This window comes from Tursiops truncatus, chromosome 20, assembly GCF_011762595.2.
Source record: "Tursiops truncatus isolate mTurTru1 chromosome 20, mTurTru1.mat.Y, whole genome shotgun sequence".
NCBI classification, from domain to species: domain Eukaryota; kingdom Metazoa; phylum Chordata; class Mammalia; order Artiodactyla; family Delphinidae; genus Tursiops; species Tursiops truncatus.
The window spans coordinates 11772158-11789300 of record NC_047053.1 but is presented as its reverse complement, the minus strand read 5'-3'; the positions used below and the strand labels follow the sequence as shown (position 1 = coordinate 11789300).

At 53.4% G+C, this 17143-nt stretch overlaps 1 protein-coding gene across 10 annotated transcripts in view; it reads right to left on the bottom strand.

Annotated features, from left to right (window-relative positions):
• Nucleotides 1–17112, bottom strand: part of TRPV1 (transient receptor potential cation channel subfamily V member 1) — a 33300-nt gene extending 16188 nt beyond the window's left edge. For 4 of the 10 annotated variants that reach the window (XR_002174741.3, XR_012328588.1, XM_019926882.3 and 1 more), the window contains exons 1-8: nt 7903–17112; nt 6992–7146; nt 6765–6917; nt 6247–6387; nt 5803–6101; nt 4758–4937; nt 2048–2206; nt 700–795 (exon numbers count right to left, since the gene is read on the bottom strand). Coding sequence is in view for 8 of the 10 variants with exons in the window: in XM_019926882.3 (XP_019782441.2) it covers nt 700–795; nt 2048–2206; nt 4758–4937; nt 5803–6101; nt 6247–6387; nt 6765–6917; nt 6992–7146; nt 7903–8270 (1551 nt within the window). In the remaining 2 variants the exon portion in view is untranslated. The remainder of the gene's footprint in view (nt 1–699; nt 796–2047; nt 2207–4757; nt 4938–5802; nt 6102–6246; nt 6388–6764; nt 6918–6991; nt 7147–7902) is intronic. The other 6 variants (XM_073797616.1, XM_019926881.3, XM_019926883.3 and 3 more) reach the window with 6 other exon arrangements.
• Between the last annotated feature and the right edge of the window lie 31 nt (nt 17113–17143).

Genomic DNA, 17143 nt, shown 5'->3' with positions numbered 1-17143 from the left:
GCGCAGTGGTTGAGAGTCCACCTGCCGCGGGTTCGTGCCCCAGTCCGGGAGGATCCCACATGCCGCGGAGCGGCTGGGCCCGTGAGCCATGGCCGCTGAGCCTGTGCATCCGGAGCCTGTGCTCCGCAGCGGGAGAGGCCGCAGCGGTGAGAGGCCCGCGTACCGCAAAAAAAAAAAAAAAAAGATTAAAGGAAAAAAAATCACAATAATCTCAAATTCTGCATTCAGGTCCCTTTGTACATGCAACAGTGGTTCCACTTATATTAGAAGAATGGCCAAGGAATATGCATGTTTGAGTTTTAGTTAAAATAAAATGGTTCCAGTTTACATATAGATTTCTTTCATTATTCAGAGCTATAATGGGCTGTTTCAATTAATTAAACAACTACTAGTCATGATCCTGTCTCTTAAGAGGCTTCCACTCTATCTCTGTAATTAAATATTACATTCAGTGGAGAGTCCTGACTGCCTGTCTTCAAGCATGACTGCCCTGGGTCTGCAGGGACCCACTGGGCAAACCTGCACCCTCCCACAGCTGTGAATGCCTGAGGGATCTCATCTTCACCTGTGCGTCTTTAAGCTCCTCTATCAGGGCCATTACGTGGCTGATGAATTAAAAAGTGGGTGAGCGCTGAGTGAGTCTCTTGACTTTTTGTTTTGGTGATAGTGGAAACTCACGGAATTGGAAGGAATGCTTACCCCTCGGAAAAAAAAGTAGACTCCCCCTGCTACAGAAAGAATCTCTCCAGTGACTCGGAAATAGCCCCCAACGGTGTGTTTCAGCTTAAAGGGAGGCTGCAAAGGGCACAGAAGTTAGTGATTCCATTCACTCATTCATTCATTCCACAAACATTTACCTGGTACAGAGCCCTGCGATTAAGACCCAGCCCCTTCTGGAAAGGCTCAGCCTCCATCAGGAGAGAGAGACACAAATAAAGACAATGCATAATTATGGGGACACCTGCAAGGAGGCCCCTCTGTGGGACCTGATTTCCAAAGTGGCAGCTTCCAGCTGCTGAGAGGAGTGTCCTTACTGTACTGTGCTCTCTCCTGGATGATGTCCTAACCTGGAGCTCTGCTTGGCTGGGAGGACGGTGGTGGCACTAGGTGGAGGCACCCTTACAGATCCAATGACATGTGCTTCCTGCTGTTCCCACAGCCTGTGGCGAACGCCTGGTCTCCCAGAACTGTCAAGGTTCCCCACGGATGGTGGAGGGAGAGACGTCACCGTCACACACACACACGTGTGTGTGTCGTCCTTGTGTTTCAGCCACAGTTTTCCGGAGTGGGTTTCCTTCCAGCCCATCACCCATGTTTCATAAGCACTAGTTCACTAGCTTGTCTCATGAGCAGACATTTCGTTTCTCTTAAAATAAAGTCATTAGATGGCCTTAATAGTTGTATAGAAATTGGGTTGCACCTAACTAGGAAGTTGAGTTTTTCAACCAAATTTACAAGCAAGGCAACCTGGAGATAAAGGCAGCAAGTTAAGTGCTTGGATACTGAATGGAAAGTTCTCAGTTCAGAAACTTGAGGGAGTCTATGGCTCCCGGTAGCGTAGCGGAAAAAGTCTGGTCTTCAGTTAATCTGATGCATAACCCAGGGCCTGGCTTAGAGGAAGCCCTCGAAGTATATGTCCAGGGAATGAATAATGTGCAAGTGAGTGAACAAAAGCAGGCAGGTGAGAGGGCTGGCAATGTGCTCAGGGATGACGCCACCTGGGACCCTGAAGACACCCAGACGAGCGGAGAGGTGCTTCTGGAGCCCCAGTTCCTGCATCCTTTCTAACCTAGTACTGCCCCCCTGCGATCAGGGACCTCAGCGACCACAGGCTCGGCCTCTCAGAACCCGGAGGCTAAAGGAGGGGCTGAGAACAGGAGAGGGAGGTGAGACGACCAGGAGAGGGAGGACGGAGCACAGGGACGTAAGATCTCCAGGTGACTCTTCCATGTCTCCAGGGTCTGGCCTGGGCCCGTGGTCTCGGGGTCTTATAGGAACGCCCGCCCCCTCCCCTCGCCCCCCGCAGAGGCCCGAGCCCCAGGCGCACCCGGCCTTCCACAGGCCTGTAGTAGGCGGCCGTGGTGAAGATGATCATATACAGACAGTAGATGAAGAAGTTGAAGTAGAAGATGCGCTTGACGAATCTGTCCCACTTGTCCTGCAGGAGGCGGTTGAGCGGCTCCACTAAGAGCATGTCATGGCGATTCTAAGGGGAGCAAAGAGGAGTGAGGCTCACCCGTCCCGGACCCGTCTCACAGGACCACATCACACCCACGTCTCTGCAGGACCACGCCCTCAGCTCGGGCGGCAGCCGAGGGTCACAGCCGGCTCCCCACGTGGCCCCCCCGTGGGCCTCAGTGTCTCTGTTGTGCAGTGAACAAAGGGTGACATTGGACACGTGACCCTAAGAGCCCCTGACACTCAAGAGCGTACCAGTGTCACCCGACATTCTACGCCCACGCTCTGTAATAACGCTCTCCCAAGAGCCTACATCCTTGCTGTTCCCACAGTGTCGGGAAGAGCCTGGCACAGGCAGAGCTTAGCATGAGGCTGCTGAGGGAGAGGCCTTTGAATTCCTTAATTCTCCCATTTCTGGCCCTGAGTCAGACAGGCTATCCAGGTGGGAGTGGCAATCACCTATGCATGAGACTAAAGGGAACGGGGAAGTCTTTCCTGCCGTGAGTGGGCCCAGTGCCTGGGATACCACCATTACAAGTATTGCTTTGGGGCAAAAGTCTCACATCAATGAGCTCTCTGTAAAGTTCAAGTATTCCTAGGATGTGGATGAGCCAAAATCAGGTCATCCTAGCCTTTTTGGGCCATTGAGTGCAACTCTGACCCAAGCTGGAGCTCCCCAAATAAGGACCATGTTCAGTGTCTTCTTGAATACCTTTGGGGATGGGAAACTCTCTGCTGCCCCAAGAAGCTTGTCGGGAAATTCTGCTTTCTGGAGTAAAGTTGGTCTTCTCTGCTTCCCACCAGTGGTCCCCGCTCTGCACTCGGGACCCCAGTACTGCATTCCAGACCTTGAAAGCCTCCAGAGATGTGCAGATGGCAGCCGTGGCCCCAGAGCCTTCTCTCTAGGCCAAACACCCCAGTCCTTCTTGAGGTTGTTTCCTACCTGGGCCAGCCCTCTGGGAACACTTACATCAGGGATTCTGAGTCAGAGGCCCAGATTCAGCATGGCAGCCCAGGTGGGAGCTGACAGGACAGAACAAAGCAAGCCAGGCCTCTCCCTCCTCTGGATTCTGCCCCTGTAAGTGCAGCCTTTGCCCTGTGAGACATCATGGCAGCCCATCATCACCAACAGCACAGACTACAGCCCCCAAAGTCAGCCTCAGGGCCTGGAGCACCTGTCACCTTAGAAAGATGGGACAGCAGTGGTAGCAGGATAAACTTTTCATTAAGTGGCATTGGGACCCTCATTTGTAAACAAAATAAGTAAGACACCTACCTCACACATACACAAAAATCAATTCTTGATAAATTTAAAAGCCAAACATAAAATACCTACAAAGGAACTAAATATAAGTATTGGAAGATGTATGTGCAATCTTGAAGTGGAAAAGGCTTTCCAAAGCAAGACACAAGTCACAAAAGCTATGAAAGAAAAAGTCTAACCAATTCGACTCTCAAAATGAAAACTCTGTATAAGCAAATGATGCAAATGAAGTTTGCAAGAGACTAGGAGAAAATAAAATATCTGAAACACGTGCAATAGAGAAAGGATCAATTCATTTCATAACAAGAGCATCTACACACTAAAAGAGTAAGGCAAACAGTCCAGTAGAAGAGATGGCAAAGGACAAGGAACAGGAAATCTACCAAAGAAATATGAATGGTTGAAAACACATGAAAAAATTCTCAGCCTCACGGTAAGCAAGAAAACAAGAATTAAGACATCAATGAGATAGCATTTTGGGCTCCATGGGCTTAAACTAGGTTAAAAAAAAAAAGATTGGTAATACCCAGGTTGGCAAGGACACAAGTAGATGTGTACCCATGGGTGGTGGGCAAGTACATTCATGAAATCTTTTTGGAGGCCATACTTGCTGACTTAGCAATTCCAGTTGCAGGTGTCCTTCGTAGAAAAATTCTCAAACCCATGCCAAGTGGCCGGTAGCATTGTAGTAGGAAAAAAAAAAAACAACGAAATAACTCAAATGTCATTCTGTGGATATTTACACCCCATTCCTTCTATGGAATACTTGCAGTAATTTTTTTTAATGAAGCAGACTCATATGTGCTGATATAAAACTATCTACAGGGACTTCTCTGGCGGTCCAGTGGTTAGAACTCTGTGCTTCCACTGAAGGGGGCCCGGGTCCGATCCCCGGTCGGGGAAGATCTCGCAAGCCGAGCAGCGCAGCCAAAATAAAAAATTTAAAAATTTAAACAATAAAACATGCCACTAAGTGAAAAACATGGTTGTTCTGTACTATATATAGTATAATCCCATTTATATAAACAAAATGAAGCTACATGTTTTTATATGGTAGAAAAGGAGGATTCTTTTCTTGTCTATGTATTTTTGAAATATTTAAGTTTTATGGGAATATTATCATATATTGACTGTATGATGCAGGAAGACATTCGGTGGGAATGAATGGGGAGATGAGACCGCAGGGTGTAGGCCCCGGGTAGCAGGTTTCCATTGATGGGAGGGGCCAGAGCCAGATTAGGGAGCGGGAGTAGGGGCTGGGGTGCAGTGAGACCCGAAGCCCTTCCTGGCTGGGTCCCAGCCTCAGCCCACTCACAGGTGTCTCACTGCTGCTGTAGGCAATCACCTCCAGCACTGAGTTCTTCTCACAGGTGTCGATGCAGGACAGGTCGTACAGTGAGGAGTGCACGGGCCCGTAGGCCCACTCGGTGAACTTCCTGGACAGGTGCCTGCACTCGGGCTCCTGGATCTCCCTCTGGAGAATATAGGCCAGGACCTGCCGCAGGGATACAAGAGCCTGTTAGAGGCCAGCCTGGGGCCCTGCACGGGCCGCATTCCCTACCAGCTCTGCTCCAAGAATAATTCTGCTTCCCAGCCCATTGGAGACCCCACCCAAGCCCCAGGAGAGCCCCACCCCCATCTAGCAGCCTCCCGACCACCATCAAGATCAACTTCCCACTGCCTCAGACCCCAACTGCAGCCACATCGGACCCATCACCTGATGACACCTGGCCCCCCATTTCTCCCATCTCACAGTGAAGGACTGCAGTGGTCCACTCTAGAAAACCTCAAGCCAGAAGGAAATAAAATCCAAGAAATAAAACCAAGGTTATAAAGGTTATAAAACCAATGTTCTCATCCTAAGAGACTCAGTATGAACAGAGTCAAGCTCCCAGAATCCTCTGGTACTGAGGAGCCCCTTCCCCTCCAGTTCCCAGTTGCCCAGCCCCACCTTCAGCCTTCCATGGCCTGACATCGTCCACAGGCTTGGGACTGCCCCACCCCATTAGGACCCCATATCACCCAAAAGTCCTATCTTCCATGAAAAAACACCAACAGCTTCTCTTTCCATTTCACCCTCAGATCAACCCACCCCCATCCCCAGACCCCAGCGCCCCACCCCCATTCTGTGTCTTGTCGGTGATGCTCAGAGTTGGAAATCAGAAACGGCCACGTGTGAGCTGATGAATTCTGCTCGGCATCTCACAATTCCCCTGGCTGACTCTAATGCCCCCTGCCCTCCCTCTACAGGCTGGTGGGGCAGCACCAGGGCTCTGCGCGGTGGCGATGTCAGAAGCTTAGGAAGGTAGGCAGGCCCCTCCCACAGCACCCCCTGCTCAGGCATGATGCCCCCTCCCTACCCCGATCTTCCCACTGCTGGCGGCCAGAGCCAACGGCGTCAGCCCCTTCTTGTTGGTGAGCTCCTCCAGCTTCAGCGCAGGGTGCAGTCTGGCCCCCAGGATCAGAATCTCATTGTACATGCTCGTCACAAACTTGGTGTTGTCGGCCGTGTTGTCAGCCACCTCCACCAGCGCGTGCAGCACAGTGTTGCCCACCGAGTCCCTGGCGCTGATGTCGGCCGACTGCCAGGAGTTCTGCAGCAGGAACTTCACGGTGCCCAGCTGGTTGGTGCACGCAGCCAGGGAGAGGGGCAGCTCACCTGCAGCCAACACAGGCAAGCGGTGGGCTTCCCCAGGAAGAGACTGGCCCTTGCACCACCCAGCCTCCAACTCCCCCCGTCTCCACCTCAAACCTCCCCTTAGCAATCATCAAAAAGCCAAGTGTCTACCACGTGGTCTCCCCACCAAAATAGAAGCCAGGCCGCCCTTTGGTTTTCTTAAAGAAGTCCCCATTGGCCGCGGCCTGGACGTCGGCCCCGTTCTCCACCAGGAGGGTCACCAGTGCCATGTTCCGTCTCTCGATGGCAATGTGCAGTGCCGTCTGGCCTGTGGAGGACGCGTGCTGTTGGCTTTGTGCTCGTCGTCCCGCGGGGGCTGCCCGGACAGGTGCCGGCGGTGGGCGTGGGCAGAACATGCAGCATGACCCCCCACCAAAGGAGGCCCAAGGAGGCCCTGAGGCAGGAGTAGAGACCCCCAGAACAGGGAACACCAGACTGGGAGCTGAAGGAATCAAAATGGCCCAAGTGTAAGGAGCACCGAGCCATTGTGGGGGTGGGGGGTGCAGGGACCCCCAGGACCAGGAGATCCCAACTCAGTGGCTGGACAGGGAGTAAGGAGCTCAGAGCCTTTCCCGGGCATGACGGTGCCCTCCTGGATCCAGGCAAACTTGTGGGCAAAGCCATGCCGGCCCGGGCCTCCCTCACCCTTGTAGTAGCCGTCCGTGTAGCTGGCGTTGACCAGCTCCTTCAGGCTGTCCGTCTGCCGGGCGATCTCCAGGAGAAGGGGGATGGTGTCGTTCTGCCCGTCGTGCAGGTTGAGCATGGCTTTCAGCAGGCAGGTCTTCCCTGTGTCCGGGTCTGCAAGACAAAGTGGGGGTCAGAGCAGGCAGCATGGCGGGGCCGCTCCCGGGACCCGGCGGCTTCCGGGCCACCTTTGAATTCGCTGTCCGTGAGATGTTTCTTGCTATTCTTCAGAAAGAGCAGCAGGCTCTCCAGCTCTTCACAGTTATTCTGAGCCACTGCTTCGAAGATCTTCCTGCGATCATAGAGCTTGAGGTTCTCGGCAGCAGAGTCCTGGGATGGCTGCCTAAGGGCCAGAAAACACCTTCGTCTCATACTCTGGTCTCAGCCCTGAGGCCTTCAGAGCCTGTCAGGGGGCACAACTAAACCCCGAGGCAAACCAAAAGGGGAAAAAACACGATACAAAACCCACCGCTCAGTCCAGGCTGTAACAGGGAACAGTGGGGCGCGTGTACCCCTGTTGTGTCCCCACCCTGTGTGTAGGCATCATCTAGAAAGTCTTTGCAGCCTCCACTTCCTCCAATACCCAGGCCACTCACTTCTCTGCCTGCTCAGAGGCTGGGGGAGCCTGGAGGGGATGGAGGGCAGGGGTTTGGCTGGCCTCTGCTAAGTGAAAAAGCATCCTCACAGGGCCACAGAAGTCATCCAGCCCTGTGCAGTCCCTGTCCTGCTTCGGAGGAGGTGGGAGGCCTGGTGCGCTCTCACTGGAACTGTTCTGTACTCTGTCTAAAAGCATCCTGCGCCTGAGCCTTCCAACTTAGTCCTCATGATTAGGGCTGGTGAGCGTTCTAAGCCTGGACCCAGAGATCAGCCAGCAGCTAGGATCAGCATATATGCCAGCATGTGTGGCCACATGTCCTGAAGGTCCTATGAGTACAGATGCTGGACCAGGCGACCTCTGGAGGCCCCCCAGCTCCCTAGCTCTATGACCTTCAGCCCATAAACTCGAGTATCACATGGTGTCTCCACGGCTGGGGCCTCAGCCAGCTGGGCCAGTTAGGCTCCTGGTGGAGAGGGAGGCTGAGCTCCAGATGCAGCTTACCTGGCACAGGTGGGACCATCCCCAGGCCTCTGGACGGTGACAACAGGGCTGACTGTGATGGCCGGGCAGGATGCCAGCTGACCTTCCTCATAAGAGCAGTCCATGAGGGATGTGTCCTCCGAATCCCCCTTTCCAAAGAGCCGGCTGCGGCTCTTGGCCACAGGGAAGCTGTGGGGCTTGGCTGGAGCTGGCCTGGAGTTAGGGTCTCCATCTAGGGGTTCTGGGCAGGAGTCCTCTTGACGCAGGTCCTGAGATTCCCGTAAGTCTGAGCTCCCCCATTTCTTCATCCTGCCAGATCCTCTGTGGCCCGAGAGGCGGCCTGCGGGCAGCCACCAAGATCGGGTTTGCTCCCAGCTGGAGGGCTGCATGACCCCAGCCCCCACTGCCCTTGTTGCAAAGGCCCCTGTGAAGCAGGACAGCCCAGAAGTCCGACAGCTCCTGCCCCCAGCCTTCCAGAAAGGAAGCTTTCAGGGGTGTTGTACCTCCCACCCCAGAGGCCTCAGGGGGAGCAGGCCTAGCAGCCCCATGGCCAGCAGCCTCCAGGGATGAATGAGCCCCCAGCTTGGAACCATCAGGATGGATGGTTCCTCCTCTTCTCTGGGCCTCAGTTGTCTTGTCTGCAGAGTAGGAATGATAACCACTGCTCTGCCTCCCTCCAAGATCAGAATACGGGAAACAGGAGGAGAGGCTAATCTCTGGCTGTGCATCTGGGGAGGAGCTCAGGACGGCTCAGCCCCAAAGAGCCGAGCAGTGTGCGTCCCCAGGAGCAAGGTGGCTGCTGGCAGAGACCGGCACTCACACTCCACACTGCGTGGGCCCTTGGGTGCTGTGTGTCACCCCCCCACCCTCATCAGCCACGCACTCTCCTACCTTTGCTCTTCGACCTGGCTGCTGCAGCTGTTGAGTTTGCAGGGGATTTTTTGCACGTTTTGTCATCTTTGTGAAATTAGTATATTTCAAGCATCCTGGCCCTGAACTTTTAGACTTTAAGTGATTCAGCGCCGGTGGGCCTTCTAGGCCTGAACACCTGGACTTACACTGGCAGCTGGTGCCAGCACCTATGGCTGTAAACTGCTGTTGATACTGTTTTCCACTCTTTCTTAACCTCCTTTCCTACTCTTCCCCTCCCGACTGGGCACCATCACTCCCTGATACCCAGCGCTGTCCCACATCTCAGGGACCTTGGCCTCCACAGTGCCTCCACATGGGGTGCTTTTTCCTCCTTCTCCTCCTGTCCAAACCGCACCACCGCTCAGATGCCACCTCCCCACTGATGCCACTTCCTACACGTCCCCTAATCCCTGCACTCATCGTGCTGCTCCCCTCCCGCTCCAGAGGGGCCCAGCTCATTTCATCCCTCCTCACAGCCCTCTTAGCACCGTCCACCATGCAGTCTAGCAATTTCTATGCTTAACTGTTATCTCCGCACCCTGCCCCGTGAACTCCACCTGGGCAGGGCACTTACCAGATCCATGTCTTTATGAAAAAAAAAGCTGTGCTGGGAAAGGAGTGAGATCAGATACAGACCCTTCTGGCTCCCATTTCCATAGGAAGTTAGAGAGATTCATGTTCCGGCAGTGGCCGGATTCCAGAAAACAGCCATTGAAGGAATGGGAGGCTTCTTAAGCCTGCATGTTCAAGTGAAAGTTCAGGCAGTGAGAACTCAGAGCACGTGGCTGGGCTGTGACAATAACTCGGCTATGATCTGATGCCCAGATCCACGCGGAAAAAGAGGCAGCCTTACCATTTCGCATCCTGTGAATAGGACAGACGATGACTACAGGCTCGTTTCCACTCCTGCCTGTTGTTCTGCATTCAGGAGGGCCTGAGTCTTTCTGATTCATCCATTAGGTGGAAACTCTGCTGCAGGAAGTATGCCCGGCCACAGAAAGCTCCACTTCCAACCAACACCCCTGTGTGCATCCCATCATTCAACACCCATCCACTGACACTACTGGGTGCCCAGCCCTGTGCTGGGGGCACAGAGAGGACTGAGACCCCATCAGAGACAGAAACCAGGTGCTGGCTGGGGCAGGGGAACCACAGCAGGGCCCGGGGTGCTGAAGAAGTCTTCGTGGAGGAGGTGACAGATGAGCTGGGCCTGGAAATGGAACAAGGCTGGGCTGGGACTAGGGAAGAGGATGGAGACCCCCAGAGCAGCTGATGAAGAGGAAGTCAGTGGGGTCAGAACCAGATGGCTGTCAGCCCTGAACGCCAAGGAACAAGATGTGGACATTACTGCTCAGATGGTAGGAAGCCATGAGAAGCTTCCCATCGAGGCCTGTTCATAGGATGGGGATCGTATTGGCGATTAAAAGGCACGGGAGGCTAATGAGAATGAGAGGAATTGATGTGTTTGAGCCCATGCTGTGCAAAGGAAAACACTGTTCTAACACTTTACAGGCATTCACTCGCTTTATTCTCACATCTCTAAGAGGGAAATATTTTACGGATGAGGAAACTGAGGCACAGAGCAATTATATTACTTACCCGAGGTCACACAGTTAGTAAAAGGTGGAACCTGGATTTGATCCCAGGCAGCCTGGCCCCTGAGTCTCTCTAGCACTCTACCACCCCCACCGGAAGGCTCAGGGCTCTTTCTCAGTCACGAAAATCAGCCCCAGACCTCAAACCAAGAGCTGGGGGCCAATCAGACCAGGCCCTCCCAGCCCTGGGGCCAGGCAGGTGGGGACAATGCCCTTTCATTCAGAAGCCCCAAACCTGTAGCACCCTCCTGCTCAAAACAAGCATCCCAGGAAGCTCAAAACCCCACAACAGACACAAATCAGGTCCAGGCCATATGCCAGGCCTGGCTCTCCCAGGAATGTCTCCCTCTGGATAAGGCTGGCTGCAAAACCAAAAATAAACCTGCTTCCCAACTAGCAGCTCTTAACAGCCCAACAAGAGAGCACCTATTAGCCAGGAGCCTCAACAAACCTTTCAGTGCTGTTCTTTCTTGCAGCTTTGCCTCATTCTCTGACTGGTCCAAATATAACCAAACTCAGTAAGCATGAAGCAGCCCACACAGTGCTATCAGTCAGTCAGTCAACAAACCCTGAATCTGCCCTGCAGGCCCTGCACCTGATTCCGTACTGGAAACCAAGCTTCTCCCAGGACAGAGGGAGGGACAAGAACTAAGAGGCCATTTGCTCTAGGCTGGGGGGGATGAACAGGGACAAGATAGTCTGCACTGCCAGGCCTGAGGTGTGCCCAGCACGTGCGCCCCATGGCAATGCACCTGTCAGAGCCAAACATTCTACAGAGTTGGGGGAATTTCCAACCGCGGTTTGGGGTGTCTGATGGAGATGGTGCTTCTGTTTTACATAAGATTCACAAATTCACCCATCTGGACTAAAGGATGGTCTCGAGAAAAGACTCTGCCCAGCAAAGGCCTGGTTTGGCCTCTGGGTCTTTCTCAACTCTAGAGCCAGGAAGGACACTGCCCATCACCTGGGAGAGGCCTCCCTTCCCCTCTCCCCAGTCCAGGTGAGACATCCTGGGGTACAGCTCTCCTCCTCCCCTCTCTGCCCAAAGCATCCATCTGCGTCTGGCTTCTGTTCGGGCTTTTGGGAGCTGGTCTAGCACCCGGCCTTGATCATTCTCGTCTCCTACTGAGCATCTCCTAAAGAGGGATGGAGAGCTGGGTTTGCAGCGCATGGATGAAGAGCCAGAGGAACACTACCAAAAACAGAGAGTGGAGGCTAGACAAGGACCCAGGGCTCCCGCCTGCCGGCCCAGCGCTCCTTCACTCCAGAGAGGACTACGCACTGAATCCTCCAGCCACGAACCGCTGGCCTCTGCAGCAGCCAGAGCTTCTTCACCCCAGGATGCCTCTGGTGTAGATGAGACACAGTGATAATAGCAACCTCCACTATCCCTTACCAAGCGCTCACGATTAGCTAGGATAAGTGCCCTGCGACTCTGGTACCACTTAAGACTCACCATGGGCTTTGAGGAAGCCACTGTTATTATCCCCAGGTTTCCGATGGGGTGAGTGAGGCGCCGAGAGGCTAGCTGAACAGCCCGTAGTCACACAGCTGGGAAGAGGCATACCCCCAGCTTTTGACAGCTCACTATGCTGTCCAACGCTTTTAGATGTTTCTGAAAGCGAACATCCAACTACAAAAGGGACTCACCAGCTAGACGCAGGCACACCCCAGACCCAGCAGGCGTGGCGAGCTCAAAGGCCGTTCCACTCGAAGGGAGAGTGGAGCTGCTGTGGGGAGAAGAGGTGCCTCCCCTGCCTCCCTCCGTGAGGGTCCACGGCCTCTCCCCGGGCTGCGGCTGCTCCGCACTGACAGGGATGGGCTGTGGGCGCCCTCTGGCACTCAAGCAAAACATTTCCAGCAATGGTAGCAGCTGCTGTTGCTGAGGCTCCGATTCCCAGAGGACCCCAAAGTCTTTCCCATCATTTTTGCCCTTTTTTTCAGAAACCACTTAGTGCTGGGGCCACAATGCAATTAGCCACACGCAGCCCAGAACCAGCCAGAGCTGGTGACCTCAGCTCTCAAGGAAGAGGGGCGCTGCTCAGGCCTCCCAAACCCACCACTCTTGCAGACAGGGTGGTCTGGGGAAACAGCTCAACAAATGCACTTTCACAGCCAGAGATGTAAATGGAGCACCGCTCCATTTTCAAAATGCAGAAGGAATGGAAAGGGTCACCCATCATGCAATCCTGGCCTGGCAATTAGGGACCTCCTCGTTTTGAGTGCTGCCTTTGCACCAACTCTGTGTGACCTAGAACAAGTGCCTGGCTCTCTTGGGCCTCTCATTCCCTGTGTGCCCAGATCTGGGGCAGGGATGATGGTGGGGGCACGTCTGCATCTGCCAGTTCCGGCCTTTCTCAATTGGGGTTCCTCACGGAACCACAGAACACAGAAAATGATGAGGGTTTATTTTCTAACGCTTCCTAGTATGACCCTAAAGGAACAAGGGAAAAGTTAATTCCTCACTTCCAATAGGGCTTTGATGAGGGTTTATTTTCTAACGCCTCCTAGTATGACCCTAAAGGAACAAGGGAAAAGTTAATTCATCACTTCCAATAGGGCTTCATTCCCTCCCGGAAACTGGTTGAGAAAAGTCTCAAAGTCTTTCCAGGTGTGCATACAGGCTGCCGCCCAAAATGCCTGAGAAGCTGACCTAGCAGCTGCCCCTGGGAACTCAATAGGACTCCAATAAGCTGCGGGTCAGACACAGCCTGAAAAGAGCAGCCACATGCCAGAAAGGCCCATTGTAGCCCTGCCTGGAGTAGCTTACGAGCTCCGACCCCTGAGTCAGACACTGAAGTGCAGACACCACATGGATCCGGCATGTCTTTCTACAGTTTACAAAAAGATTTCACCACCCACTCTCCTAGGCCATGCAACAACCCGGCACAGTGGGAGGGTAGAGACTGTCATAGCCATTTTACAGATGAGAAATCTGTGACATCTAGCAATTAGATGATTGCCCAAGTCACACTGCTGGTTGGGCCAGGAAGCTGGGCCCATTCCACCACGCCATACCATGTCCCCTGCTTGCACATCTTTTCATATGTGTGCCGTTTGATATGTGCCTAAAATTGAAGCTAAAATGCTTCAATTAAAATGAAACTTGGGGGACTTCCCTGGCGGTCCAGTGGTTAAGACTCTGAGCTTCCACTGCAGCGGGCTCAGCTTAGATCCCTGGTCGGGGAACTAAGATCCCACAAGCTGCACAGCCAAAACAAAAATAAAAAATAAAATAAAATGAAATTTTGGAACGTCTAAGAACCTACTGTATAGTGCAGGGAACTCTACTCAATACTCTGTAATGGCCTATATGGGAATAGAATCTAAAAACGAGGGGATATATGTGTATGTATAACTGATTCACTTTGCCGTACTGCAGAAACTAACACGACATTGTAAATCAGCTATACTCTAATGAAAATTAATTTTGAGGGGTTCCCTGGTGGCGCAGTGGTTGAGAGTCCGTCTGCCAATGCAGGGGACACGGGTTCGAGCCCCGGTCTGGGAAGATCCCACATGCTGCGGAGCAGCTGGGCCCGTGAGCCACAATTACTGAGCCTGCGCGTCTGGAGCCTGTGCTCCGCAACAAGAGAGGCTGCGATAGTGAGAGGCCTGCGCACCGCGATGAAGAGTGGCCCCCACTTGCTGCAACTAGAGAAAACCCTTGCACAGAAACGAAGACCCAACACAGCCATAAATAAACAAAAACATTTTAAAATTATTAAAAAAAATTAATTTTTGAAAAATGAAACTTGGAATTCATTTTTTTTTTTTTGGAAATTGTGGTAAAATATGTATAACTTAAAAGTTACCGTTTTAAGCATTTTTAAGTGTACAGTTGAGTAGCATTAAATACACCTCGGTATGGAGACAGTGCCGTGCAGACACTGGGTCAGGCACAGCCCCTGGCTCACACGCTGCCTGGGCCAGGCCGGGGTCTCAGCCCTGAGCTGCCCCCAGGCACAGGGAGGGAGATATCTGAGGAAGGCACTGAGAGAACCAGCCAGCCCAGGAGCAATGTCCAGCAAAGTGGTGGGTCACACTTCTCCACCAGGACCGTCCCCTTAGCCTCCAAGGTGATTTTTGCCTCTGGTGAGGACAACACTTGTCACTAAATGTGTCCCCTTTGTAACAGAGCCATTGGGGCTGACAACATCCCAGAGTCTACCTGGTACCGCACATGCTCCGAGGGCTGCAGGGGAAATCCTGGCCCTTCTCCTCCTTCCCCGACAGCTCCATGTTGGTCTCCTTGGCTGCCTCTCCTCGCCAAGCCTTTCCCCTCCACACAGGTGCTCCTCGGGACCCTTACCTCCTCCTTCCCCTCTCTGAGACCCTCACTCCTCCAAGAACCCACCTGACATTCCCAAGCCAGAGACTCCTTCACCCAGGCGTCCAGCCCTGCCCTCTCCCCTGGGCTCCATCCCTGCCTCCCGGGATCTCCAGGTAAAGACTGCAAACCCCTTCCCCTCAGCACATCCCAAGATGGACCCCTCTTCCCCCCACATTCCCTCCCCTCAATGCCCCTGCCTATAAAGGCACCAACTTTCTTCTGGTCACCAAGTCCGGCATGCTTTGTCCTCTCAACCCTCTTCTTCTCTGTCCTCGCTGTCTGGGCTGTTTCTGTGGCTCACGTCCATCCCTCACGGCAGCTGGCAGACAGTTCTCACCAGAAGCCCCAGAAGTGCCTCCTTTTCCCAGTCTAGGCTTCCCAGCCTGCCACACCCAGTCCCTAGTCCTAGAACATTGTCCTGATCGTGGCCCCCTTACCAATCAAGGCCCCACCCCTCCACCTGGCACCCTGAGACCACATCCCCGGTCCCCTCTCCCACCGTGGCCCACCTCCTCCTGTCACCTAGACACATCTCCTCCCCAGCCACACCCACGGTGCCTGCCTCCACGCTCTTCCCCCCGCCCTCCCTCTGCCCAACATCCATCCCACTCAACCCACCGTTACGGCCCAAGTGGCAGGTGAGACCTATGGACGCTGAGATCCTATCATTCAAATCCCACCTCCTCCAAACGATGCCTTCCTGGGCCTACTGGTACATTTGATCACAATGACAACAAGAATGGCAGACAGAGTGCCAGGTTCTGGGATAAGCACTTTATAGGCACTATCTCATTGGACCCTTGCAAAGTTTCACGAGGTGAGTACAATTTTGTTCCCACCTTACAGAGGAGGAAATGAAGAGCAGACAGGCTATGTAACCTGCCCAAGAACAGTGACAACTGTACTAGTCTCAGCTGGAGCTTCCTAAAATTTGTATCGGGCTTTAACTTCTCTGATGTTTGCACCCGGCTTTGCAGATTTTAATGGCTCCTGGGCGACACAGGCTCCGGCGCCCTCCGTTTCCCTTCTCCAAGCCTAACTCCGTGCCTTTCCCAAAGGTGCACGCTGGCCCGGCTTTATCTGAACAGCACCTGCCCTGAGTGGTTCCACTAAAGTTCAGAAAACAGTGTTGGGACGGGACCTCAGGGCTGGGCCTCACCACCATCAGTGTGGTTTCTGGGTCGTAATTTGAAACACTGTGTTGTTCTTGGATCTATGTAATGACGTGCCCATTAAAACTCTTTGTAAGTAGATCATGTTTTAATGATGACGTCTGGGAAGGGGCACTCCCTCCAAGCTCTGATGGGTACCAGAGGCAGCACGGGAAAGCGCTGGAGGTCTCACAGCAGGTGGTTGGGCCCCCTCTGGTGTGACCTAGGCTAAAACTGCTAACGTCAGTAATGGCCACAGGTCTCTCTCTCTCTCTGTGTTACCACCGTGGGGCACACTGACCCTGGCAATGGGAGCCTAATAGATTTTTTTCATCCACCTGGACTCTTCTCAGATTGGAAGCCAGACTTTCTGGCACAGCTAGAAACCAGCAAACTCCCATGTGCTGAAAAAGACTGATTACCAAAGTCGGGAACACTCATCCTGCCACCTCGGGAGGAACCTGGTGGGAAGCAGGCCATGCTAGACCCAGCCCCAGGGAGACTGGTGAAGACACGACCGCAGGTGCCGTAACGCCCACCCCCCCGCCAAGGACAGTGAAAACACTACTAGTTTGTCTTGAGCTTTCTAAGTCTTGCACTGAGATTTCTAACTCGTGTCCTGATTTATGCGTCTTGCCTCCCAAATTTTAAATGGCTTCAGGGGTCCAAGATTCAGATGGAAAACAGCAAACCTGGAAGAAAACTACTTTCCTTTTCGCATTTGGTCTGTGCATGAGTGTCAGCGGTACTCACATGAGTCAGCTCCCGTGGAGGGGAGGGCTCTGGGAGAGGGGTCTGTGCGCTGCAGAAGCAGATGAGCTGGCCATCTGAGCTGGGGAGGGAGCCGACATCCACTCGGCACCCCATGGCTGAGCCCTGCTCTGCAGAGCTGGGACCCAGAGAGAGGGACCAGAACAGAGTGAGAAGTGGTTGGCGGGGTGCAGGCAGAGAATGGAAGCAGGAGTGAAGAGGCCCAGCTGTGTCAGACGCCAGCTGTGTGAACTTGGGCGGTAGCTGAAGCTCCGGGCCTGCTTCTTCATCCACGACACAGGTGAGAGCACCTGCCTGGCCTGCTTTCAGGGGCTTTGCTGGGGATTAGCAAGGATATGGATGTGAATGGGCTCTGTGAGCTGATAAGTCTCCAGGCAGGTCTGGGGGGTTGTACATCTCCTCATTATTTCAGCTCACATCTGCTGACTGCTGAACTGTATCCGGCCATTAGCTCGAGGTGGTGACTAATTGTTTTCTGATGAAAAAAACAAGATTTCCTT